Source organism: Heterodontus francisci, chromosome 4, assembly GCF_036365525.1.
Source record: "Heterodontus francisci isolate sHetFra1 chromosome 4, sHetFra1.hap1, whole genome shotgun sequence".
NCBI lineage: Eukaryota > Metazoa > Chordata > Chondrichthyes > Heterodontiformes > Heterodontidae > Heterodontus > Heterodontus francisci.
Window position 1 is genome coordinate 151,953,464 of NC_090374.1, and position 27,844 is coordinate 151,981,307.

General features: G+C 43.3%; 1 protein-coding gene across 4 annotated transcripts; it reads right to left on the bottom strand.

Moving 5' to 3' along the window:
- eri1 (exoribonuclease 1) lies at window positions 1–27,661 on the bottom strand. 4 transcript variants are annotated; one of them, XM_068030351.1, is made up of 7 exons: window positions 27,522–27,661; window positions 8,716–8,894; window positions 7,540–7,759; window positions 6,601–6,684; window positions 5,446–5,555; window positions 4,353–4,467; window positions 1–1,692 (listed from the first exon to the last, which is right to left on the bottom strand). In XM_068030351.1, the coding sequence occupies exons 2-7, from the start codon at window positions 8,853–8,855 to the stop codon at window positions 1,450–1,452; spliced, it is 912 nt and encodes a 303-aa protein (XP_067886452.1). In that variant the 5' UTR covers window positions 8,856–8,894; window positions 27,522–27,661; the 3' UTR covers window positions 1–1,449. The 4 variants fall into 4 exon arrangements, with proteins under 4 accessions (XP_067886452.1, XP_067886450.1, XP_067886453.1 ...); XM_068030349.1 differs by lacking the exon at window positions 27,522–27,661 and adding an exon at window positions 14,086–14,222; XM_068030352.1 differs by lacking the exon at window positions 27,522–27,661 and adding an exon at window positions 14,091–14,178.
- Between the last annotated feature and the right edge of the window lie 183 nt (window positions 27,662–27,844).

Below are 27,844 nucleotides of genomic sequence, written 5' to 3' on the forward strand. Positions count from 1 at the left end.
CATTTTAAAATAAGCCTTTAATTAACAAAACCAAACAAAGGCACTGAACAGGTGTAACAAGTTCTAATCTATTCAAACTTTCACATGGAGAAATGAATCAACAATTAAAGGATAAATTCTGGACTCCCACCAGGGAACCATGTGTCGAAGTGTGGATTGGAGAAATGCTACTAGCGTTGTGCCCCTTATTTCTGATCCTGCCCGGTTTGTGTACAGCTCTGAGAATGAGGAGTAGCTGAATTTACCATTATAGTTAATGCAAATAACACAGGCACAAGTGCAGTGATTAACACTTATAGCAGACTCTCTCCTGTGAGCTTCTGCTCTCAAACACGATAATTAAAGGACAGGAAAGGTCAAAAGGCGTGTCAACCTACACCATTCTTATGTAAGTGCGGAGTGACTTTGTCACAGGAAATTTGATTGCTTTCTCAGTCACTGTCAGAAGTTGGGTAAAATATTAAAATGTGACGAGATGTGGAAAGGAAAAATATTAAGTGTGTAATAAAAAAAGTCTGAGATCTAAAGCATTGCAGTGTAAATATGCCAGTCAGATATACATGTTCAAACTGGCATAAAATTATATCAAAGATTTCAGGATATAATTAATACCAGAAACAATTTGCAGCAAACAAAAAGTGTCAGAAGTGTGGGAGGGAAGAGAGCAAATTCCTCTGTGATGAAGAGTACACAAAATGACCATGCAATGTACAGGTTGCAGCCACATGTTTGATGGAGATGGTTACCACATTGAAGCTTTCTGTCCCATTAAATTGATCAAATTTCACAAGCTTGGGCTGTATATTATTTTGGTACATTAGCACAGCAGGAAAAAAAAAAATCATACCATGACTATGTAGAGTTCATCTGCCTAATGCAAGGCAAACAAGAATGCCCCTGTTCATGATAAATTTTAAGACTGCATAAAGCTGATACCTGGCTTCCTTTAAGTTACACAGATTTCGCGTGACATTAGGATGGGCGAGTCAGACTATGAATTAAGATGCAATGCTTTTCTTTAATCAAATGCTTATGCGATTCCTTTAAAGGTGACAACTTCACAATAATTTCAACAAGTTTAAACTCCACGAGATGCAAAAAGGCTAAGCTGGGTTATTCTAAAACAATGCTTTTGAAGGTTTTTTTTCTTTACAAAAAAAGTCTAGTTCAAAAGGATTAAGCTGAATTTGGCCAATTCTCACCTCACCACCTTCCAGCAGTTTATACTGTACATTAAGTCTCATAGCACAATTGAAACCTAACAGGCAATCGTGTGACTCAATTGAGAAATGTAGCACAAACTCCTGCTGGTGCTTCTGAATGAGACAATTTCTAAAAAACAGAGTCTTTTGCAGCTGCCAGCAAATAGACAGAATGCCTTGCTCCCTCAAACTGACTGGGGCTCATTATGGAGTCCAGTTTGGCCCCGCCCCCTGAGCATTCTGTTGTCTAGATTTTCTGCCATGGTGAATAGGGAGGAGGAGCACTCTCCAATGGGGAGGTATTGGGCACGTTCATCAGCTGCCCCGCATGCAGCCGCTCATTCACTCGTAGCTCACATCCATCTTGGAGCATCCGTATAGCAATACGAGCGATATTTCGGGAATCATCCAGCCCAGAGTGAGGCCGCCCTTCATACTTCATTCCCAGCTTTTCCAGCATGGATGCGAGTTTGGTCTGAGTCCTGGGAACCTGCAGGCAGATGGCCACAGCGTCAGTCAAAAACAGACAAGTGTAACGGTCAAAAAACAAATTTGTACAAAATGAAGCCTGGACCAAGATCACTCAAACTTCCCCAAGCGCCTTTAGGGAAAAGTGATGCAGTTGATGTCAAGTAGAATTTTTTTTTCTGGAATCAAACGAATTTCTTGAAAAATGCAACCTGCAAGAATGAGTTATTCAGCAATAATCAACCCAACTCAGTTCAAAGTGACAGGAGCACTTTATGCACAGACAGCATTGAGGCATGTTTTATGGCATTGCAAAGTACATAGTTTAGTTGCTGAAGTTTGTGCAATGACAATGCTTCAAAAAGTTAATTAAAACGCATGGGTATGTGCTAGATTTCAGCAAACACTAAAGGTGACAATACCAACCATATTATTAAGGCATTTTCAAAAATGTCTCAGTTGTGTAGATTATCTGTAATAGTCCAACAGAGCTCAGTTAAAACACAAGCAGTCAAAGTGACCACAAAACCATCAGATTGCAATCAAAATTCAACTGATTCACTCATAAACTTTGTGAAAGGAAACCTGCCACTTACCCTTGCCTTAAATGTGACTTCAGGCCCACAACTACGTGGTTGAAACTTAACTGCCTTCTGATGGCCTTACAAACCAGTTATCAGGGCAAGCGAGAGTGGAAAAAAAGGCTGTGGATTCTGGGTCAATTGATATTTTCAAGAGTGAGACCGTCAGACTTTTGTTGGGTATGGGTATCAAGGGATATGGATCAAAAGTGGATGAATGGATTTGAGGTACAGATCAGCCATGATCTGATTAACTGGTGGAACAAATTCGAAGGGCTGGATAGCCTACTCCTGTATCTACAGACCTGAGACAGCTGCATAACAATGGCCATTCCAGCTACACAGGGGAGCATTGTAAGCAGTAAACAATGTCAATGCTCCCATCAACAGTACTGATCTCAGCAAAATAGCAAACCTTAAAAACTACAGAGCCCTAATGCTTAAAGATCCTCCTGTGTTTTTAAGGGTGGAGATTGGCCCAGCAATCAGCAGTGCACAGTAATTTAAGCTTCGCTGCAGTTTTTCAACAATCAGCTCTTTCGATGCACTGCAGAATTACATTTTATTAAACTATTTCTTCATCTTTCCATTGGGCTTAGCTCTATTAAAAGGTTTGAATAGCGACTACCAAAGTGAAAATAATTCACCGTTATATTTCTAACCACAGCTCAAATATGAAGTAATGGTTAAATTTTAGCCCTGTTATGACCACACAAGCTCATTAGGCCCATCACCGTAGACCACAGACACCACTGTTGTTGACTCTCAGGTCCAAACATCCCCAGATCCATATCCACATTCTATCAATCTGGTCAGCATTCAGTCGCATTTCAGCACAATCTGGAAACGTAAACAATCCTTTGGAAAGCCAGTCCCCACATTCATAGAATGTGAGCCGCTGCTGGAATTGCTCCCTCCCCAACCCTTGATGGACACCAAGCCTCGCCGTTCCCTTCACCCAGATGGCCACCACTACATCCCGGCCCAATCACTCCTCCCTTCCACACTTACCAGAGCTTCACCAGCAGCGGCCCGATCTTCCGCGTTTCACCTGCAAGTTGCCTGTTGCTCTCGCCAGCTCCTTGTAAATGAGGCCTGAGGCCCAATAACGGGGCACCTCAGGTCTTGTCATTCAGACACAGGGATTGGTCTCTGCGCACCCCTGCATGCGCAAAATTGGCACGCCTGAATTTCTAGGTTAGTGTCTTTAGATTTGGCCATTACAGTTTACAGAGCATCGTGGTATAGGGAAACTTACAGGTGGCCTCCAGAAAAACCTGCAGCATAAATATAGACCAGTGGTCAGCACACTAATCAGTGCAACACAACTGTATAAGTAGTGATTGGACTGCATGGCTCAGATTCAACGTTTTTCCCAATATTGAGAACAAAGTTCCTATTGTACTTGGTTTAAGCAGACAAAGTGAATGCTTGGCAATTCTCTTTCAAACATTCATCCTTCACATTTGCTTTAAATGCTCAGCAGTTAATGATGAAATTGCCATGTTCATAGAGTGCAAACCACACAGTGAGGTCTTCATTGTGACTGTCTCATAAATGATCGCATTCCGTCCAAATTTATTGCTCTAAAGTTTTATTTTCCAATAACCAGTTCTGACAATAAGCTTTAAATTAGTAACAATCAATTAAGTTCAGTGTCAGTACCCGTTTTCTGGATATGCAAATAACAAACAGCAGGACAGCCCAAATATTTAACCTCGTTGGTCTTGTAAGTGTGCATGACTATGGAGCATCAAGGTACACTTAGTTTAAATCTCTGTTCCCGTTAACTTGTAGATCTATCTAACTGCTGGTATCAACAGATCTTGGGATTCTGAGTTGGGATTTATTTGTCAATGAGATAAGAGCTATTTTCAAACCTCTGGGCCCATGATTTTCAAACAGGATAAACCTGCAAGTAGGAAATACGAACACAAATAGGATTGCGTTTGCCCAGGCTTCGAGGGCTGGATGTCAGGGGCCAGGAGGTTTAGTAGATAGTCCATGGGTTACATTTTGAACATGTCTGCTGTACGATATAATGAAAATTTGAAGTTAATTGTTCTACTGGACATAACACCAGGCAAATCAAATCACAAACCTTGTAGAAGTTACCATAACTTTTTCGGATGTTAATCCATTTCCTTGCAAACCGTGGATATTCGATGCTGCTAAGGTGGCACTGAACATTCAAGAACTTACTCATGTCCCAGGAGCTAAAATTTTGGGGGGAAAGTTTCAATGTTGTATTAGTCAGTCACTTAGAGAAAGACACAACACGAGTGCTTCACACTGAATAGAGCAAGACAGAGCAAGCGACTTTTAAAACCATATCTAACCCTGGAGCCTCACAGCTCCAGGGACCCGGGTTTGATTCCTGGTACTGCCTGTGTGGAGTTTGCAAGTTCTCCCTGTGTCTGCGTGGGTTTTCTCCGGGTGCTCCGGTTTCCTCCCTCAAGCCAAAAGACTTGCAGGTTGATAGGTAAATTGGCCATTATAAATTGTCACTAGTATAGGTAGGTGGTAGGGAAATATAGGAACAGGTGGGGATGTTTGGTAGGAATATGGGATTAGTGTAGGATTAGTATAAATGGGTGGTTGATGTTCGGCACAGACTCGGTGGGCCGAAGGGCCTGTTTCAGTGCTGTATCTCTAATCTAATCTAATCTAATCTAAATGGTTTTCGGAAACTCAATTATGAATTTAAGATGCATAACGGTAGATGATCACCTCCACAGTTCTGGATATTGGACCAGCAGAATAGGTCTGAAGAAGGATCATACTGAAAAAAGTCATAAGTTGCTTTTTTCCCTTTTTACTGACAGGAATTGAATGTCCTTAGTTGTGCATTAATGAAATCCATGATAGGTATTTACTCAATACCAAGAAAATGTGATTCTGATGAAGCTCTGATATCAAAAGTATATTGGGTGCCCGGTTGCAGGAGAATTTGTATACTGTGTACAAGAACAGTGTACGCAGGATAACTGACTGAACCACACTGCATTGTAAATTAGCAGGCGCTGCTACTTGAAGTTTCTTTTTTAAAGTGCAATTTCTATGCCATGCCAAAATTATATGGTAATCAAACTAATCTAATCTTGCATTCCTCACATTTATCCATTCTGTTTCTTCTGTGATGAATGTCAGTGCGATTGTTTGTTTTATATGTTTTATGAGGGTGTACGACATACCCGTCAGTTAACACTGCATATCTGCACTTGATTCCTAGTTCCTTCTCTCTCATCCAGTCAACTACTTGCTGAAGAACATCTGGGAAACTCCCTGCCTTGTCAACCATATCCTGGAAGAAACAAAACATGCACACTGAAGAGGGCTGAAAGAATGACCTTCACCAGAGACTAAAGTGACAAGTTTTTGCTTTGTGTAGTTTAAAAAAAAAATTATTCATTCATGGGATGTGGGCAATAAATGCTGGCCTAGCCAGCCATGTCCACATCCCATGAACAAATAAAAAAATTAAAAAACCTACACGAAACAAAAACTTGTCACTTTAGGCTCCGCAGCTCCTTTTTTTTTTTTAAGTCTCTCCCATATATGTTTAGTACCAACAAATCTCCCATAAAGTTGTTCATGTTAAGTCAGAAAATGTCACACCTCCAGAACTGCACACTACATGCAAGACTTAATACATTAATATTCAATCTCTTGTAGTGCTACACAAAGAAAGTTAAGACCAAGTAGTTTTCAGGTGGGGGTGGGGCATAAATAAAGAAGTCGAGCAGTCATATTTCAGTCCCCATTTGAAAGTTATACAATCTGCGGTTGTTCTTATAAAATTATACTAAACTATTTCTTTTCTAGATGTGGATGTAGGAATATAGAATGGGGGGGAGGGGGGGGGGGGGAATTATACAAGTGTGACAGAAACACGACATAGAACTCCAACTTTGTTCATCTACCAATGTGCAATACAAGAATTTTGCCAACACTAAACAATGTAGTAAGCCACTGAGGAATGCCCTACTCAATTTCTTAGTTTACAAGGCTGAGACTATCAACAGAGTTTTGTGCTCAAGCGTGCACATGTTTTAATTTAATATTCTACCTTGAAATTCAAGGGATTTTTTACAAACACAACAGAAAGCATGCAATTTAAAAGCTGTAGCTCTCATTTTGTTTAATTACTAAACAGTTTCAAATCTCAATTGGCTACTCTCACTATGCCACTATTAGACAATATAAACCATGTCCGTCAGATCTTCTGACAAACGGAGAAAAAAGTTGAAGCAAAAATTTTACATTCAGGATTGATTTTTAAAAAATAAAATCATAATTTTAAATCATACCTGAACAAATTAAAACTACTCTCAAATGAATAAGCTTACCTGCGTAATGCCTGTGAGTTTGGTACAAAATTCTGTAAGCTTGGGTTTTAGTTCTGGTCTGACATATTCCTGGAACGTATCCTCCTTGAAAATAGCACAAAAAGGTATTTTTGTGTTAGTACTTTTTCCAGTTCTGTGGCCCTGGGAAATCCTTCCTCCCACAGCCTGACAGTTAAAGAAACGTTTGTATTTATATAGCGCCTTTTGCATCCTCAGGATGTTTCAGAGCGCTTCACAGCTACTTTGACGCATGCAAACACAACAGCTAAATGTGCACAAAGGTCCCACAAAGAACAAATTAGAAGAATAATGAGAAACGAGAGGAAATCACCTTAAAATTAGAGTTGGGCCATTTAGGTGTGAAATTAGGAAACAGTTTTTCACCTAAAGGGCAGTGGAAATCTGGAACCCGTTCCCCAAAATGCTGCGATTAGAGCTCTCAATGCTGCCGTCAACTCTACAGTGATTCAGCCCCAATTTCTACACTGATTAAAAAAGGTTTCACAGACAAGCTGTCATTAAGCAGACCCCACTGGAATGCAACTGCATTTTTAGAAAATTAAACATGGTATTAGGCAGGCACACCTTATGGAAAAGTAATACTTTGCAAAGGAAACTGTTGGGCAAAATAAAACAACCTCACAGTAAAGATCTCAATTCATTTAAAGAGTTTAAGTGCCACCTTGGCTTGTTTGGTAACATTCTAGCCCGAGTCAGAAGATTGGGAGTTCAAGCCCTATTATCTACGCTTCTCTCCAGTACTCTGAGAGTACTGCATCAGAGGTGCCATGTTTCATTTGTGGAATCTTGCTGCCACATTTTCCTACATAACAGTGACTGCATACCACTGGATGTGGAGCGCTTTGGTTTATGATAAGATGCAGGTTCTTTATTTAAATCTCATGCATGGTGTATAAAGTGGTGTATAAGAATACTCACAATTTCCAGTGTGCGAGTATTCACGAGGGCAATGGGAAATTCGATAATTTCGTGCAAGTATTCTGGTGGGTTGTTCTCTTCACACGTTGCTTCAAAGTCAATGACACAGATGTAATCGTAATAAGTGTCTGAAAACTCTGGCCTGATTAGCAATGTCTGAGTTAGTTTCTGCTTCTTGTAGTAATTTTTTAATCTCTTTCTCAGCACATCCTTCACTCCCCTAAAGTATGCCAGCGAGAGAGTGAGGTACAAAGACAAGTGAATGTAGGCAAGACAGAGCAAAAATAAGTAAGAAACACAAAGTGAGACACAAACACAAAGTGAGTGAGACAAAGGCAGAGACAGGAAGCGAGAGGGTGAAACAAATGGGATGAGCATGAGATACAGACAAAAAGTGAAAGATGGACACACACAAGGAGAGAGTGACATACAGAATTAAAGACAAGGAAAAAAAATACATTTAATTAATAATATGCATCATCTATTCACACCTATATATTTCATCAATAGCAATTTAAGTATTTTCCTTGTGCATCATTTTCTGCAGAACAGTTAATATAATTATGGCTACTTGCACAAGTGTTAGTAACATAGATAACTCAAACAAAATCAGTAAGATAGGCTAAGGTGGTGCATTTTTGTCAGAGGAATAATAAATTAATGCAAATGTACATTAAACAAAATATGAGTCCCCGCCCCGAGGCTCTTTGACACCCAAGAACAAAATGCGTGGACACCCTTAGATTATGGTTTGTATTTTTTTTACAAATAAAACCTACTACCTAAACAACTTAGCCAATCCTAGATACATTGGACTAGACTGAAAGAGGGGAGGTAAAGAAAGCCACAGTTTACTCTTATTAGTAAATTTGTTGCTATAGGAACAATAGTAGATCATTTAGCTATAGAAACAAGCAAGGAAAATCTGTGCATTGATCTAGTCTGGGCATAGAGCAAATGTTTATTTGCTCATTTTCAAAAGTAACAATTTTAGATTTCAACACCTCAAACCGCCCCCCCCAGGCAGAGTAACTTGCATTTATATTGCACCGTTAACAGAATTTTTACAACTTCATAAGAACATAATTCTAATAGAACCAGGCTGTTAGTTTTCCCTGGAGCTTCACTCGCTTGTGTTTTATTCCTTTCTTCATCATCAGCCAGAATGACACCCACCTGGTTTCCAGATGGAGCTCCGCTAGCTTTGTGCGAAGCTCATCGCGAGTCATCCTGTTGATATGGCCATTTGTGACAGCAATTTCTTTGTAGACTGGGTCACTGAAGTCTTTAACACAGGCAGTAGGAGTAGCTTTCATTGGCAGTTCTTGTCCATCAAGTCTGCTGCGTTGTTTCACCTGAAGTAAAGGCAAATAGACATCAGAACGATCAGTGACAGTTGTCAATGGCTTATGCTACATGGCAGGTGCAGTACTGCTGTCTTAACAGACTTCAGGCGATCTTTGTTTACAAAACACACAGCTTATACAATAAAGAATAGCCCACACTACATTACATGCAAATCATGATACCAATTACACACGCATTACTCAGAAATAGGAACAAAAAGGCTGGGAGGAGATGGTTAAAACAGATGTTTTGTTCCCCACCGGGCAGATGCTGCTGTCAGTGTGGCAGAGGGTGAGCAAGAAAATTAACTTCTATATTTCCACTGCTTTCACAAAAGTTAGCCATTTTGCAATTGTTTAATATGATAAGTTATATCATATGATATTGTCAGGCACATCATTCTCTACCCCTCCCAAAAAAATATTGGGTTAATTTTGTTTCCACCTTCAATACTATCATTTGCCTGGTTGGTAGAAGCACAAAATGATAGGTTGCATTACTCTAAATATTCCTGCCCTGTGGGACCACACTTTGCCTATCTCCCTCCCAATGAATGCAGGATAGAGGTTGAGATCTCTTGTGAAAGCACAGGTCTTCAGACAGAGGGTACTGGGTGTTGCAATGGACATTCCCCTCAGAGGACCAGGTTCAAATCAAGACCCAGGCTGCCAAATGAAAGCCTCTTCTCTCCACTGGCTAGAAAGGATTGCATGTGAAATGAGTTTCATTCTGGTTGCTGATGGGCATGGCATCAGAGCACGATATTCCGCATAATTCAGCAATAATTAAAACAATGTCAAAAGTAGAAATACTTCAAATTCTTCAGTTTTACATATTCACCAGGTCAGGGCTCACCCTGCTCTCTGCATCCATTCTGGTTGAGGTCTACTTTCTCACATACAAGGTCACAGGAAGGATGCTCAGTGCTGAAACAACAAGCTCATGACAAGCTAACAGAAATCACAAAGACCAAAAGAGGCCATGAAGGTTGAAGTACCAGCATTGCTCAATTGTTTATACAATTGCTTAGTTGGTATCTCTTGCTTCTGAGTCAGAAGGTTATTGGTTCAAGTCCCACTCCAGGACTTGAACACAAAAATCTAGGCTGATACTCCACAGCAGCACTGAGGGACTGCTGCACTATTGGAGGTGCCGGCTCTTGGATGAGATGTTAAACTGAGGCCCCGTCTGTCCTCTCAAGTGCAAGTAAAAATTCCTACGGCACTATTTCAAAGAGGAGCAGGGGAATTCTCCCTGGTGTCCTGGCCAATATTTATCCCTCAATCATAGTGTCATAATGTCCTTTACAGCGCAGGAGGCGGCCGCTCGGCCCATCAAGTCCATGCAGGCTCTCCACAGAGCTATGAAGTCAGTCCCCGGCTCAATCCCTGTAGCCCTGCAAGTCTATTTCTCTCAGGTGGACATCCAACTTTCTCTTGAAGTCACTGATTGTCTCCATTTCCACCACCCTTCTGGGCAGCGAGTTCCACCACACAAAAAAATGATCTGGTCATTATCACATTGCTGCTTGTGGGAGGTTGCAGTGTGCAAATTGACTGCCACATTTCCTACATTACAACAGTGGCTGCACTTCAAAAGTACTTCATCAGCTGTAAAGCGCTTTGGGATGTCCTGTGGTCATGAAAGGTGCTATATAAATGCAAATCTTTCTTTTTGACAGAATACTCCATTTCAAAGTTTTACTCATGCATTAATCTCTCCTTCCCACCAATCTTTTTTTTATATAACACTGACATGAATGTGCTTACTATTCTGCTTAAGAACAACTATCGCTGACTTGCTACACTATAGTATAAGAGGTTAGTTTGGTGCTAGAACAAGTATTAGTGCCAACTCTGTACAACTAGAATAAAAGACATCATGGAGAACAACTGTTTTCACGGGAAGTGTTACAGGACAGATAATACTGACAAGGGGGGAAAAATAAATTCCTGATTGCAAATTGAGAGCAAGCAGTTTGGCAGCTGATGATGGACTTGAATTTTAACAGTTTACAGCACAGGAGGTGGCAATTTGACTGATCTTATCTACGCTTGGTCTTTGTTCGAGTAGTCCAAAATTAATTCCACAAAGATCAGAAGTCAATATAGGACGGCACATAACATGATGAATGCGCAGAAGTGTGACCAGAGAGCGCAAGGCACACACACACCCGCGCACACAGAGATAAGGGTGCGAATGAGTGAGAAACAAGTTCTGCCCCTCACATTGTTGGACCTTGTCACTCCTCGCAGTCAGGAATTTTTAAAAAACGTGTCAAGGACATTACTGTTAAATATTTTTGTTTAAGGCTGCAGCAATGCAACTGAGATTCACTCAAACTTTCATTTATAAAAGGGACATTTTTAATGAGGCTTTAGCTTCAATGGCAATTCACATTAATATAAATAGCAATAAAAATAATCAAAAATAAGATGCCATATTATATTTCACCTGCAGAGATCCTAAAGATATGGGATTTCCCCCCTGACTTACCTGATGAAGTTACAGGACACTGACAGCTCAGATAGTCTAGTGGTAAATTAATGAACTGCTACAGCACCAGTTGTCACTTTAACACAAGGGACTCGCCCAATATCTGTCACTCAATTTAATGCTTAGTAAGCCAAGCCACTCATAATAGCAGTAAACTTCAGAATTTAGATAGACATCCAGCATTTTTGGGGACACTGCTATCCAAATGCATCATTAAGCCACAAACCTATTCCACACACGACTCCAGGTCACAAATAACAAAGTAAATCACGAACAGTCGTATTTTCAACATCTTTAGTGTAATGGTTTTTTTTTTAATAAGTATAATAAAGTATAATAGATTGAGTGAACCCTTTAATACAAGTGAAAAAGAATCCTTCAGAGATGCTTTGTAAGTACAAGCATGATTATCTTCATGCTGTGAAACAACTTTCATGAAAATACGTACTTATGTTGCGGTTGTCACCGGCTTCTATGTAACATCCTGTATTCAGAGGTCAATCCAGGTATTAGACTGATCATGCCTATGGCACAACATTGCAAAACTTTACAACATATTCATTGGTTCAAGAAAGTTAAGGGACGTACTTCAGGTACACACACTCAATGTGCAAGTTTCACAAACTCTGAACCCTAGTCAATTGTCTTGAAGCAAGTAATGAATCCAATTAATAGGTTAACTTGCAATTGCAAAAGGAACTTAGTTCAGCAGCGTCCCTTTTGTTCTATCCTCCCCTCCTTGCCGTCTCTGTACTTGCTTAAAACCTGTTACATCTCTAATTCTTCCCAGTTCTGATGAAAGATCAATCTGAAACATTTCCTCTGTTTTTCTCTCTTCACAGATTGCTGTCTGACCTGCATATTTTGTTTTTAATTCAGTACCTGCTCAGTGGCCCAAATTGAGAAGTTATAGTGCTCCACACTTCAAAATTGTGCACACAAACAGGGGAAGTAACAAGGTTGAAATATTTCTGAAATGGACAAACCCAGTTACCAGATTTTCCCCTCCTCCCACTTAAAAAACTTGTGGACTCATCGAAATGGACAGCGTCAGTTGTGGGTTGATGATAGCATGAAGAACATAAGAAACAGGAGCAGGTGTAGGGCCATACGGTCCCCCAAGCCTGCTCTGCCATTCAATAAGATTATGCCTGATCTTTGATCTCAATTCCACTTTCCCACCAAATCCTCAGATCCCATGATTCCCTTAGAATCCAAAAATCTATCGATCTAAGCCTTGAATATATGCATCCACAGCCCTCTGGGCTAGAGAATTCCAAAGATTCACAACCCTATGAGGGAAGAAGTTTCACATCTTAATCTTAAATGGCCATCCCCTTATCCTGTGACTATGCGCCCTAGTTCTAGACGCTCCAGCCAAGGGAAACAGCCTCTCAGCATGCCCTGCCAAGGCTTCACAATCTGATCTTTCAATGAGATGACCTCTTGCCTCAGTGCCCAAAGACTGTGGGTGTAAATCCCACTTCAGGATCCTGAGCACTAATCTAGACTGACACCAGCGCAGTACTGAAGGTTCATAGGTTCATCTAATGACAAACTCACAATAACGTACAAAATTAGGCACTAATTAAAAAGAAAGAAATCACATTTACCGAGTTTCTTTTACAACATCAGGATGACCTAAAGCACTTTACAACCAATCAAGTACTTTTGAGGGGGGAGGGGGGGAAGGGGAGAGATGGTCTCAAGGTTTATAAATTGGGGGCTTTCAGGGTGAAAGGGGGAATCTCCCTGTTTATAAGAGGGGGTTGAGTCCTCCGGGAGTACGCGGGGGTGGGTCTCCGGGAGTACGCGGGGGTGGGGTCGCCTCCGGGATTATAAGAGGGGGGTCGCCTCCGGGATTATAAGGGGGGGGTCGCCTCCAGGATTATAAAGGGGGGGGAGGTGTCTCCAGGATTATAAGGGGGGGGGAGGTATCTCTGGGATTATAAAGAGGGGGGGGGGTGTCTCCGAGATTACAAGGGGGGGGTCTCCGGGATCTCAAGGGGGGAGTCTCCGGGATTACAAGAGAGGGTGCCTAATGGATTATAAAGGGGGTCTCTCTGGGATTATGGGGGGGGGGGGGGTGTCTCCGGAATTATAAGGGGGGGATCTCCGGGTTTATAAGAGGGGGGGGGGGTGGTGCCTGCGGAATTATAAGGGGGGATCTACCTGATTATAAGAGGGGGGGTGTCTCGAATTATAAAGGGGGATCGTCTCCAGGATATTATAAGGGGGGATCTCCGGGATTATTGGGGGGGGGGGGGGTGTCTCCGGAATTATATGGGGGGGATCTCCGGGATTATAAGAGGGGGGGTGTCTCTGGGATTATGGGGGGGTGTCTCCGGAATTATAAAAGGGGGGGGGGGGGGGGGAGAGTGTCTCCGGGATTATGGGGGGGTGTCTCCGGGATTATAAGAGGGGGGGTGTCTCTGGGATTATGGGGGGGTGTCTCCGGAATTATAAAAGGGGGGGGGTGGGGGGGGGAGTGTCTCCGGGATTATGGGGGGGGGGGGGGTCTCCGGAATTATAAGAGGGGGGGTGTCTCCGGGATTATGGGGGTGGTGGGGGGTGTCTCTGGGATTATAAAGTTTACAAATTCACTCGCTGTCTATTCTCCTCTCCCTCCCCGGCCACGTTGGGCCCTCGCTCTATCACGAGCCCCTGCATGCGGCTCCGAGTCAGTGACACTAATTGCCTCACCTGACCTGATCCCGGGCCCAAGCCACTCTCCGCCGCCCTTGGAAGATTTTCCTTGTGCTCCTCCTCCATCTCCGCTCCAACCGCCGCGCAACTAACAATCATCACTTCCGCTTCTCCACAGCAACGAACACCAGCCGGGGTGTGGGGGGGGGGGGGGGGGTGGAAATCACCCTCTGACCTCACTTCCGCTCTGGCACCGGCGCGTGCGCCTTGTACACAGTGACAACGTTAACAGAAGGAGTTCAGGACCGGTGGAGAAAGCGAGTGTGGGGGATCGTTACAGCGCAGAAGGAGGCCATTTGGCCCATCGTGTCCACACTGGCTCTCTGAAAAAGCAACTCCCTCAGTTCCATTCTCCCCATAACCCAGCACATTCTTCCTTTTTACATAACTGTCTAATTCCCTTTTGAATGCTTCAATTGAACCTGCCTCCACCACATTCTCAGGCAGCGCGTTCCAGACCTTAACCATTCGTTGCATGGAAAACTTTTTCCTCGTGTCACTTTTGCTGTGCCCTCTCGTTCTCGATACTTTCACGAGTGGGAACAGTTTCTCTCTATCTACTGTGTCCAGACAGCTCATGATTTTGAATACTTAGATCAAATCACCGCTCAGCCTTCTCTTCAACTTCTCCAATCTATCTTCATAACTGAAGTTCCTCATCCCTGAAACCATTCTCGTGAATCTTTTCTGTACTCTCTCCAATGCCCTCACGTCTTTCCTCAAGCGAGGCGCCCAGAATTGGACGCAATACTCCAGCTGAGGCCGAACTAATGTCTTATACAAGTTCAACTTGCTCTTGTACTCTATGCCCCTATTAATAAAGCCTAGGATTCTGTATGCTTTATTAACCGCTCTCTCAACCTGTCCTGCCACCTTCAATGACTTATGCACATATACACCCAGATCCCTCTGCTCCTGCACTCCCTTTAGAATTGTAGCCTTTATTCTATATTGTCTCTCCATGTTCTTCCTACCAAAATGAATCACTTCACATTTCTCTGCACTGAACTTCATCTGCCACCTGTCTGCCCATTTCACCAAATTATCTATATCCTTTTGAAGTTCTACACTATCCTCCTCACAGTTCACAATGCTTCCAAGTTTCGTATCATCTCCAAAATTTGAAATTGTGCCCTGTACACCAAGGTCTAGGTCATTAATATATATCAGGAAAAGCAAGGGTGCCAACACTGATCCCTGGGGAACTCCACTACAAACCTTCCTCCAGCCCGAAAAATATCCATTAGCCACTACTCTGTTTCCTGTCACTCAGCCAGTTTCGAATCCATGTTGCTGCCCTTTTATTCCATGAGCTACAAGTTTACTCACAGGTCTGTTGGATGGCAGTGTATCAAACACCTTTTGAAAGTCCATGTACACCACATCAACAGCATTGTCCTCATCAACCCCCTCTGTTACCTCCTCAAAAAACTCCAGCAAGTTTGTTAAATATGATTTTCCCTTAAGAAATCCAATTCTGGCTTTCCTTAATTAACTCGCATTTGTCCATGTGACTATTGATTTTGCCCCAAATTATTTTTTCTAGAAGCTTCCCCACCACCAAAGTTAAACTGACTGGCCTATAGTTGCTGGACTTATCTTTACACCCATTTTGAACAAGGGTGCAATGTTTGCAATTCTCCAGTCCTCTGACACCACCCCAGAGTCTTAAGAAGACTGAAAAAATATGGCCAGTGCCTCTGCGATTTCAAACCTCACTTCCCTCAGTAACCTTGGATGCATCTTATCCGGCCCTGGTGATTTATTCACTTTAAGAACAGACAGCCTATCTAATACTTCCTCTTTATCAATTTTAAACCCTTCTAAGTGTCGGACTTATTTCCTGTTGCAATATTGCCTAGGTTGCATCTTCTTCCTTGCTAAAGACAGATGCAAGGTATTCATTTAATACCCCAGCTATGCCCTCCGCCTCCATGTGTAAATCCCTTTTCTGGTCATTAATCGGCCCCAGTCCTTTTACCACCTTTTTACTATTTATTCGCCTATAGAAAACTTTGGGATTTCCTTTAATGCTAGCTGCCAGTCGCTTTACATGCACTCTCTTTGCTTCTCTATTTCACTTCCCCACTGGATCTTCTATATTCAGCCTGGTTCTCAATAGTATTTTCTACCTGACATCTGTCATAAGCACACTTTTTCTTCTTTATTTTAATCTCTACCGCTCCTTAATACCGCCAGCTCTTCCCCTTTTTTCCCTTTCCTATCTTTCCTGAACACTTTGTATCCAGGAATACATAATACCCAGTCCTGCCCTTCTTTGAGCCAGATCTCTGTCATAGCCACAACATCATATTTCCACATTTCAATCTGCGCCTGTACCTCACCAGTCTTATTAACCACACTCTGTGCATTCACGTAGAGTAATACAGCACAGAAACAGGCCCTTCGGCCCATCGTGTCCATGCCAGCCATCCAGCACCCAGCTATTCTAATCCCATATTCCAGCACTTGGCCCGTAGCCTTGTATGCTATGGCGTTTCAAGTGCTCATCTAAATACTTCTTAAAGGTTGTGAGGGTTCCTGCCTCCACCACCTCTTCAGGCAGTGCATTCCACATTCCAACCACCCTCTGGGTGAAATTTTTTTCCTCAAATCTCCCGTAAACCTCCTGCCCTTTACCCTAAATCTATGCCCTCTGGTTCTTGACCCCTCTGCTAAGGGAAAACGTTTCTTCCTATCTAACCTATCAATGCCCCTCATAATCGTGTACACCTCAATTATGTCCCCCCTCAGCCTTCTCTGCTCTAAGGGCAGCCATAAAGGCGGGGCTAAAGTGTGGCGGGTCAAAGAGACTTAGAAGTTGGCAGAAAAAAAGACAAAAGCACAAGGGGAGAGCCAACTGTGTAACAGCCCCGACAAACAAATTTTTCTGCAGCACCTGTGGAAGAGCCTGTCACTCTAGAATTGGCCTTTATAGCCACTCCAGGCGCTGCTCCACACACCACTGACCACCTCCAGGTGCTTACGCATTGTCTCTCGAGATAAGGAGGCCGAAGAGATTATGTACAACCCTTTTTTTAAAATGAGAAAAAAATAACTTTCATTTATATAGCGCCTTTCGTGACCTCAGGACATCCCAAAGTGCTTTACAGCCAATGAGGAACTTTGGAAGCGTAGTCACTATTGTAATGTAGAAAATGCAACAGCCTGTTTGCTTTATGTGAGAGCTCTCACTGCACAATGAGGTAACAATGACAACTTACATTTATATAACACCTTTAATGCAGTAAAATGTCCCAAGGTGCTTCACAGGAGCATTATAAAGCAAAATATGACACCAAGCCATAAGGAGATATTAGGTCAGATGACCAAAAGCTTGGTCAAAGAGGTTGAATTTAAGGAGTGTCTTAAAGGAGAATAGTGAGGTAGAGAGGCGGAGAGATGTTGGGATAGTATTCCAGAGCATAGGGCCCAGTCAAATGAAGGCGCAGCCAATCGGGGATGCTCGAGTGGCCAGAGTTCGAGGAGTTCAGATATCACGGAGGGTTAGGGAGCTGGAGGACGTTACAGAGACAGGGAAGGATGAGGCCATGGAGAAATTTGAAAACAAGGATGAGAATTTTAAAATCAAGATGTTGCTTGACTCAGAGCTAGTCTAGGTCAGCAAGCACAGGGGTGATAGGTGAATGGCAGCAGAGTTTTGGATGACCTCAAGTTTAGAGAGGGTAGAATGTGGGAGTCCAGTCAGGTATGCATTGGAATAGTCAAGTCTTGAGGTAATGAAGGCACAACTGTGGGTTTCAGCAGCAGGTGTGCTGAGGCAGGGATGAAGTCATGTGATGTTCTGGAGGTGAGAATAGGTGGTCTTATTGATGGTAGTAATACGATGTTGGAAGCTCATCTTGGTGTCAAATATTGGGTTGCAAGGTTGCAAATAGACTGGCTTAATCTCAGACTGTTGCCAGTGTTAAGGTCAAGTGAGCAAGGGTTGAAGGACTTCCTTCTTTTCCATCCTTGTTTGACCACAACAGGTATAATTCTTTTTTAAAGTAGATGTACTGGCCAATTCAGTAGGTATTATGATTATAGCAAGTAAGCAATCAAACAAGAACCTGTCGAACAGGTTTTCTTGAGTTAAGAAAGAGGTTAACTTTATTGTACCTAAACCAAAAAGTCATGGATGAGCTGGACATACAGCCAACCAAATCGGAACTCAGTGATGCCATTGATTCTCTAGCCAGCGGAAAAGCCCCTGGGAAGGACAGCATTACCCCTGAAATAATCAAGAGTGCCAAGCCTGCTATACTCTCAGCACTACATGAACTGCTTTGCCTGTGCTGGGACGAGGGAGCAGTACCCCAGGACATGCGCGATGCCAACATCATCACCCTCTATAAAAACAAAGGTGACCGCGGTGACTGCAACAACTACCGTGGAATCTCCCTGCTCAGCATAGTGGGGAAAGTCTTTGCTCGAGTCGCTCTGAACAGGCTCCAGAAGCTGGCCGAGCGCGTCTACCCTGAGGCACAGTGTGGCTTTCGTGCAGAGAGATCGACCATTGACATGCTGTTCTCCCTTCGTCAGATACAGGAGAAATGCCGTGAACAACAGATGCCCCTCTACATTGCTTTCATTGATCTCACCAAAGCCTTTGACCTCGTCAGCAGACGTGGTCTCTTCAGACTACTAGAAAAGATCGGATGTCCACCAAAGCTACTAAGTATCATCACCTCATTCCATGACAATATGAAAGGCACAATTCAACATGGTGGCTCCTCATCAGAGCCCTTTCCTATCCTGAGTGGCGTGAAACAGGGCTGTGTTCTCGCACCCACACTTTTTGGGATTTTCTTCTCCCTGCTGCTTTCACATGCGTTCAAATCCTCTGAAGGAATTTTCCTCCACACAAGATCAGGGGGCAGGTTGTTCAACCTTGCCCGTCTAAGAGCGAAGTCCAAAGTACGGAAAGTCCTCATCAGAGAACTCCTCTTTGCTGACGATGCTGCTTTAACATCTCACACTGAAGAGTGCCTGCCGAGTCTCATCGACAGGTTTGCGTCTGCCTGCAATGAATTTGGCCTAACCATCAGCCTCAAGAAAACGAACATCATGGGGCAGGACGTCAGAAATGCTCCATCCATCAATATTGGCGACCACGCTCTGGAAGTGGTTCAAGAGTTCACCTACCTAGGCTCAACTATCACCAGTAACCTGTCTCTAGATGCAGAAATCAACAAGCGCATGGGTAAGGCTTCCACTGCTATGTCCAGACTGGCCAAGAGAGTGTGGGAAAATGGCGCACTGACACGGAACACAAAAGTCCGAGTGTATCAGGCCTGTGTCCTCAGTACCTTGCTCTACGGCAGCGAGGCCTGGACAACGTATGCCAGCCAAGAGCGACGTCTCAATTCATTCCATCTTCGCTGCCTTTGGAGAATACTTGGCATCAGGTGGCAGGACTATATCTCCAACACAGAAGTCCTTGAAGCGGCCAACACCCCCAGCTTATACACACTACTGAGTCAGCGGCGCTTGAGATGGCTTGGCCATGTGAGCCGCATGGAAGATGGCAGGATCCCCAAAGACACATTGTACAGCGAGCTCGCCACTGGTATCAGACCCACCGGCCGTCCATGTCTCCGCTATAAAGACGTCTGCAAACGCGACATGAAATCGTGTGACATTGATCACAAGTCGTGGGAGTCAGTTGCCAGCATTCGCCAGAGCTGGCGGGCAGCCATAAAGACAGGGCTAAATTGTGGCGAGTCGAAGAGACTTAGTAGTTGGCAGGAAAAAAGACAGAGGCGCAAGGGGAGAGCCAACTGTGCAACAGCCCCGACAAACAAATTTCTCTGCAGCACCTGTGGAAGAGCCTGTCACTCCAGAACTGGCCTTTATAGCCACTCCAGGCGCTGCTTCACAAACCACTGACCACCTCCAGGCGCATATCCATTGTCTCTCGAGATAAGGAGGCCCAAAGAAACCAAAAATAACAATGTGACAACCTTTCACTCACACACGCTGGAGGTTTACACACAACACAAATAGATGACAGAGTGGGGAAGGGTAGATTGATTGAGTTAGGAGTACATAGGAAAAAGGGGTATACAGTCTGGTGTTTGATGATTCAACTGGCTTCTAGCTGAATTCAGTGGTCCTGACGCTTTTAGTTTGAAGTGGTAGATGACTGGGTCGGTTGGGCTCTTGGAGACAGCAATGCGGATGATTTCCTCCAACAGGCATTCTAATTGTAGCTGGAGTATGCACACTATGGTCAGTCAACAGACAGGAATTGAAAGCTTTCAAGCTAGAATGGAGAGGGAGAGAGAGAGACCCCCCACTTAGGTCTGCATGTGTCAAAGTCCAGTTGCTTCTCCTCTGCTGCAGAGAAAACACCAGGTTAAAACCACAGATGGGGAGGGTCTTGTCACATGACAGTCATTCAGTGATTCAAACATAGCAGTTGGCAGTATTTCCTCTTCTTGCTAAAAGAAAGAGAACAAACAGTTCTCTTAACTTCCTGGGTCTTGGTTCTTGCTGGGAAATGCAGCCATTTTGTCCACCCCCCCCCCCCCCCCCCGCCCCTGCCCCCCGACCTCACAGTCCTTCACAATCTAGGATATAGTATTGCAAACTAGGTGATCATCTTAAGTTGCCAGCTTAATCATCCATTTAGCTGGTCTTTTAAAAATGTCTTTAGAAAAAAATTAATTCAGATCTCCAGTCAGTGGATTAAAGAAAATTATCATTCAACAAAGCACATTGGCGTAACACCAGGAAGATAAATGAACTTGGTAGTTAGGGAATGGAGTTTGGAATGGAAACCACAAACAATAGCTTCAGTCTTCCCAATATTTAATTGGAGAAAATTTCTGCTCATCCAGTACTGTACATTGGATAAGCAGTCTGATAATTTGACAACAGCGGAGGGGTTGAGAGAGGTTGTGGTGAGGTAGAGCTGAGTGTTGTTAGTGTATGTGTGAAAACTAACGCCGTGCTTTTGGATGATATGATGTCACCGAGGACCAGCATCTAGCTAAGAAATAGGAGGGGGTCAAGAATCAATCCTTGGGGAACACCAGAGGTAACAGTATGGGAGCAGGAAGAGCATCCACTGCAAGTGATATTCTGGCTACGATTAGATAGATAAGAATGGAACCAGGTGAAAGTAGTCCCACCCAGCTGGACAACAATGGAGAGACGTTGGAGGAGGATGCTATGGTCAACCTTGTCAAAGGTTGTAGACAGGTGGAGAAGGACGAGGAAGAATAGTTTATTTTTGTCAGAGACACAGAGTGTCATTTGTGACTTGGATAAGAGCGGTTTTAATACTATGGCAGGGCGGAAACCTGATTGGAGGGATTCAAACGTGAAGTTCTGGGACAGATGGGAACAGATTTGGGAAGGGAGAACACGTTTAAGGACTTTGGAGAGGAAAGGAAGGTTGGAGTTGGGTTGGTAGTTTGCAAGGACGGTGGGATCAAGGGTTTTTTTTTTTTTAAGGAGAGGTGTGATGAAGGTAGGTTTAAAGGAGAGAGGGACAAACCTGAAGAGAGAGAACCGCTAACAATATTGGCTAACATGTGGAGCAGGAAGGGAAGTTGGACGGTCAGTATTTTAGTGGGAATAGGGTGAAGGAAACAGGTGGCGAGTCTCAGACAGGATGAGCTCAGACAGGGCATGAGGGGAGATAGGAGAGAAACTAGAGAAAGCTGAGAGTTCAGGGCTGGGGCCAAGGGAGTGTTAGAGGAATTTTGGCCAGGTGGGCTAGTGGAATGGAGGGACGTGACAGAGGCAGCTGATCAGATGGCCTCGATTTTAGTAACAAAGAAGTCCATGAGCTCCTTGCACTTATTGTTGGAGGTGAGGGTGGAGGGGAGAGGGGTTTAAGAAGATGGTTTGCAGTAGAGGAAAGAAGCCGGGGATTATCTTTGCATTCGTGGTGATCCTGGAAGAGTGAGCAGTTGTGGCAGACAAGAGCAGTACCCAATAATGTTTTAAGTGGCCCAGTCAGAATTGGCAGTGGATGGCTAAACCAGTTGTCTACCATATCCTTTCAAGTCTGCATCCCTTGGACTTAAGGAAGCGGAGATGAGGATCATACCAAGGGGAGCAGCAAGGGTGAGAGAGACAGTAATGGTTTTATTGGGGACTAGGACATCAAAAGGTGGAGGTGTGGGTGTGGTTGTGCAAATCAGTAGCTGCAGAAATAGAAGCAAAATACTACAGATGCTGGAAATCAGAAACAAAAAACAGCAAGTGCTGGAAATATTCAGTAGGTCAGGTAGCATTTGTGGAGGGAGAAACAGAGTTAACGTTTTGAGTCAGATATGACTCTTCTTCAGTAACTGCAGAAATGTTGTGGCAAATGGAGCGTCAAAGGCTAGATAATTAGGATTTTGCAAGTGCAATTGTAAATGAATTGGGGGATAGTTTTCTACCAAGACAATACAGAAGGGAGGTAGGGTTGGGGCATGGAAATGGGATGTGGATGGAGTGTGATACAAGGAAGTGGCCAGAGATGGCCTTACCTGTGATTCATACAATGTGATGAGCAAGACCAAGGGAGTGGCTGTGAATATGGGTTGGGGAGTTTACATGGAGGAAGAGATTTAGGGAGGATAAGAGGGCAGTGAACTCAGAGGAGAGAGCGCATGATGAGTTGAGATGGATGTTGAAATCGAGGATGAGAAGTTGTTCAATGTAGACCCTGGGGGCAGGGGGAAAGCAGTGAAGATATCTCAGTGATAGAATTTTTTATTGAATTTGGGAGCGTGGTAGGGAACAATGATTGTGAATGAGAGTGGAGATGTTCAAAGGAGGAGAAAGTGCCAGAGGAGTAGGGGGTCAAGCCAAGGTGTGACCTGGTGATGAGCGCCAAACCTCCACCACAACGGTCTTGGCAGGGCAAGTGGTGGAAGATGTAGCAAGGCAGAAGGCTTCATTAAGGGGAAAGGTGTCATCGCCCCTCAGTCAGGTTTCCGTAAGGTCATGATGTCATGCAATTATCCACAATAGTTCATGAATGGCAAGGGCCTTGTTCCCAAATGAACGGACATCCTAGAGGGAGATGCGCAGAGGGGTGGTGAGAGCTGATCCACTGGCAGAGTCCAAGGGGTCAGCAGTGCGAGGGGTGAGCTGCATAGGAAGGAGATTGACAAGATCATCTCATAGGGGGTGCACTGGACTGGAAGGTTTATGAGAAAGAATGGGGCAATTAAGGTTGCTGCTTTTAATGAGCCAGCGCCCAGTGCCTCAAATAAGACCTTCGGAGAATGCCAAGAGAGGCACAGAGGGAATCTGCAGGTTTATCTAAGAGGGAGTCAAGCCTGGGACGGCGGCAGGAGAGCTGGAAGGTCAAGAAGTACTGAAGGGTTGGGGTAGGGAATTGAGAGGGCAGAGTACCTGAGAGGGGAGAAGTGAAAGGAGGAATAATGATGGGAGAGAGGGGTCTAGGAAAGGTAAAGAGAAAATATGTTAAAAAGAGCAAAAGTGGAAAGAGAGAGATGGGCTTGGGTCCGGAGCAGTAGCCAAAATGCGCATGTGAATGGATTTAGGGAAAGCTCAAGTTACGTAGGTCTAGTTACATAAAAATTAGAATACATAAAAACCTGATAGTAAAAAGGACATAGGAAATAGATAGGAGATAATAGGAAGGAGTCCAGAGATAAAGTTGGGGGTCCCATGGTGGGACAACGATGACTTGGGTAGGGTGGAGTCCAGCATGGAGCATTGACGAGCTGTTATCCAAGTTCGGAGATAGGTGTAGTGAGTGAAGTCCAGAAGCTAATAGAGGGTAGAGTATAGGAGGATGCAGTGATGGAGATATTTTCATAGGAATGAAGATCCAAACGGTGTACAAAGTCAGTTGCAGGATCAGAAAGATGGTGGTGAAATTTCAGGACACCATAAAATCCAGAAGCAGCAGAGGTTTGTTCTTCGGCCCAATCTGGTGATTTTCTGGCCAGGAACAGACTGAAGCTGAAAAACCAGTATAACCAATGGCCAATCACAGGCTCAGCAGGAGACTGAAATCTCTCAATCACAGTAGTGGGGGAAGGGCAGTAAACTGACAAAAGTTACTTTAAGTATCGCAGAAGAGCAGCAAATCAGAGACAGAAGTTGGGCCTTACAGTATAGCCAATGTAATCTACAGCAGATGCGTGCCTTGATGTCGAGAGAAGTCCAGGAATTTGAAACCAAGTTTGAGAGGATCTAGATTTTTCCAGATCTATCCAAAGCTCACAGATCAAAGAAGAGCAGTAGATTATAGACAGAAGCAGAGTCTTACAGTTTATTTCAATGTAGTCCAGTGCAGAAGCATGGTCTCCATATCCAGAGAAGTCCAGGCATTTGATGCCAGATTTGATAGAAAATCCACATCCGGGTCTTTTCCTGATCTCTACCAGAGTGCACAATGTAAGGTCATCTCTTGTTAGGTGTTGGTTAAGGGATAAATATTGGAGGGGATACTGGGAGAACTCCTTTGCTCTTTTTCAAACAGTGTTACCACCGCTCCGGACAAAGCCCCCAAATCAAAATATATGATTCTGATCGCAGTGGGAGCAACGCACTGTCAATTCAGTCCCGTCACTCCACAGGTCGCATCATATTTCTTTAAGCTTTCCAAATCGAAGAAAGCAGCAGCCAAGTTGAAACAATTTAGTAACCCCCGAATGAGGTGAACCAAACCAGGTATCTTTAGATATCAACAAATTAACTATTAATTAAATATCTAAAGACCTTATAACTTATTTAAAAATTTAACTGCCACATTCGCATACATATACTCAAACTAACAGTAGTTTGGTTTTTAATTAGCTGCCTGAAAAATTAGAAAAAATAAAGGCTTTGCAGATTACGCTTCCTGATTAATAGTCTTCTAATGCAATAGTCAAAATTCACTTGCAGTCTTCCAAGGTCCGATGAATGTGAAGATCCTTCCAAAGATAGGAATTCAGCAGTTCAGTTCAGCAGTTGTAGTATTACTCTTTTTTTCCCAGTGATGAAAACAGCAGATCAATAATTTGTTGTGAAAGAATAAAAATCTTTTATATTTATTTCTTTAAGGAATTAATTTGGCTCGAAGCTTTTTAGAATTTTGAGAGAGAAACGACACAGGGTTTAAATTGACTTAGGAGAGAGCTTTCCTTCTTCCTTCACATGCTGGAACAGGCTGTCAACTGACAAAAACCAGTTTTTTGCCAGCTAGTTTCAAAGTCAAAGCAGATACATTGAAGTTCTGTTCTCCCTGTATGGTTGTTGCCTGGCAACCAGAATGCACTTTGGCTCACAGACTCCAGAGCTTGCTGCCTGAAAGAAGTACTGATCTTTTACAGCCTTAAAGGCACACCAAGATAATGCCCGAGGAGAGAAAAAGGAACACAGGATCGTGACAAACTCTGCTCCTGGTGAAATGGAATACCATTCCCGAAATGCGTTTCATTACAATTTAAAAAATAAAAGTTGATAAAACACTAACAATTTTTTTTCCCCCCGATGATTAGATATAGATATAGATATCTATATATATCTATATATATATATACATACACACAATTTTTCTAAAGTGAAATAAGTACAGCAACGAGTTCCATCAAAACATTTTTGGCTTTAAATTTTACAAAGGTTATCCCGATTAGCCCCTTTCAACCTTCTAAACATAGTCTCCCAGTTGTTTCGTGTTTTCCTTCCAAGTGTCCCTATTGTCCATCACCTCAGCCAGGTGAACTCCACAGCTAGGAACACTGGCCACTACTGTGTTCACTATTTTCTGAGAGGTTTCTCGACTACCCCTTAACCTGTGTGGCATCACTTGATACTGGAAAACCCCGTCCGGTGTAACAGAAGCTGACTTTTCCTTATCTTGGGGTGTCAAAGGAATTTGACAGTATCCCTCCAACATATTTGTCTAAGACACATGGTGTTGCCCACTCTATCCATACAGTCTTTTAAATGAGAATTTGGATAAGAGTCTTCCTTCATTATCGCAGTGACGTTTCTAGAGTCTATGCAAGTTTGAACCGACCCACCAGGTTTAGACATCAAGACCCCCTGCGAATTCCAGCTGTCCTGACTAGGTTCAACTAAGCTGCCCTTCAGCATGCATTGTACCTCTGCTTCCACTTGGGCCTGTCTGAACCTAAGCAACAAGAATGTTGTTTTAAAGGAATGATTCCCCCTATACCCACATCATGCGTGGCTAAGGTTGTACAGCCCAGCTTATCCATACAAACTCTTTTAAACGTTGTGAAAAGCCTGGTTATTGTTGTTTTGCTCTAAGCGCAAAAGCATGTTGTCTAATTTTCCGAGCCATTCTGTATTGGCTAATCTGATAGCTGGAGGTTCAATCTGAGAATTTCCTAGACTTGCTTCTGCCTCATCCTCACCATCCTTTTCCTTCTGAACAGTCCCGATTACCTGACATACCTGTACTGGATTATCCTCCTCCCTGCGATAATATTGCTTTAGCATATTGACGTGACACAAGGGGTTCTTCTTCTGGCGATCAGGGGTGTCGATCAAGTAATCTATCTTACCCACTCTTTTGATTACTTTATTTGGACCACTGAATCGTGCTTTTAATGGTTCTCCCTGTAATGGTAACAACACTAATACTTCATCCCCTGGTTGAAAATCACAGGCTTTTGCATTCTTATCTGTCCAAGTTTTCATATTGGCTTGGGATGCTTGAAGGTGTTCCTGAGCTACACCGCAAGCTTTCATAAGCCTTTCCCAGAACACAGACTAGTATCAAAGATCCATTCTTTTGTTCCAAGAATCTGTCTTTTATAAGTTTTACAGGCTCTACTACTTCATATCCATAAACCAATTCGAAAGGGCTGAAACCTGTAGACTCAGTGAGTCTCTGGTTGCAAATGTAAGAAAGTCTAGTCCTTTATCCCAGTCATGTGGATATTTGAGACAGTATGTTCTATTCATTGTTTTGAGAGTTTGGTGAAATCTCTGTAAAGCTCCCTTTGACTGTGGGTGATAGGCTGAATATTTCAACTGTCTAATCCCCAAATTGCCCATGACTTCTTCAAATATCCTAGACATGAAATTAGAACCTTGATCTGATTGAACTTCAAGTGGTAACCCATATCTTGTAAAGAGTTGGGTTAACTTTTCTACTACTACTCTAGCAGTAATTGTCCTCAAAGAAATGGCCTCTGGAAATCAAGTAGCCATATCCATGATAGTAAGTATGTACTGATGTCTCACTTTTGTTTTTGGCAAGGGTCCTACACAGTTTACTAATACCCCGCTAAATAGTTCCTCAATCACTGACATGGGAACGTGGTGCCTGTTTTATGGTAGGTTATGGTTTTCCCACCATTTGACAGGTATGGCATGTCCTACAAAATTATCTCACATCCTTTGTAAGACCTGGCCAGTAACAATGTCGGCTTATGCGTGATTTGGTCTTCCGAATGCCCCTGTGTCCTGCAAAAGGAATGTCATGCGCTAACCTTAATAATCCTTGGCGATATTCAGGTGGTACCAGTATCTGTTCAACAACTGTCCAGTCTTCATCTGCAGGTCTATGAGGCAGTCTCCATTTCCTCCTCAAAACCCCGTTTTCCATATAACAGCCTTCCAGAACTCCTTTTGCCTCAGCTTCTGTCAGAGCAGTCTGTGCTATTCGGTATATCGCTGGATCAGCTTGCTGTGCTGCAAAGATAGAAGATCTGTTAAACATCTCATTTGGATTAACCAAATCCCCAAATAAGGTTTCAGACACTTGGCTATCTGTTTGTGGTGCCCCTTTTACCTCCGACAATGGATCCTGTTT

What these genes read in the sequence shown, in the direction of transcription:
- eri1 (XM_068030349.1), bottom strand. Translation starts at nt 14,187, where the DNA reads ATGATTGTTAGTTGCGCGGCGGTTGGAGCGGAGATGGAGGAGGAGCAC. An exon ending in GAGCTCCATCTGGAAACCAG is followed by an intron (nt 7,760 to 8,715) that starts GTGGGTGTCATT and finishes GGCATACTTTAG; the next exon opens with GGGAGTGAAGGATGTGCTGA. An exon ending in TATGCAGTGTTAACTGACGG is followed by an intron (nt 4,468 to 5,445) that starts GTATGTCGTACA and finishes CCAAAATTTTAG; the next exon opens with CTCCTGGGACATGAGTAAGT.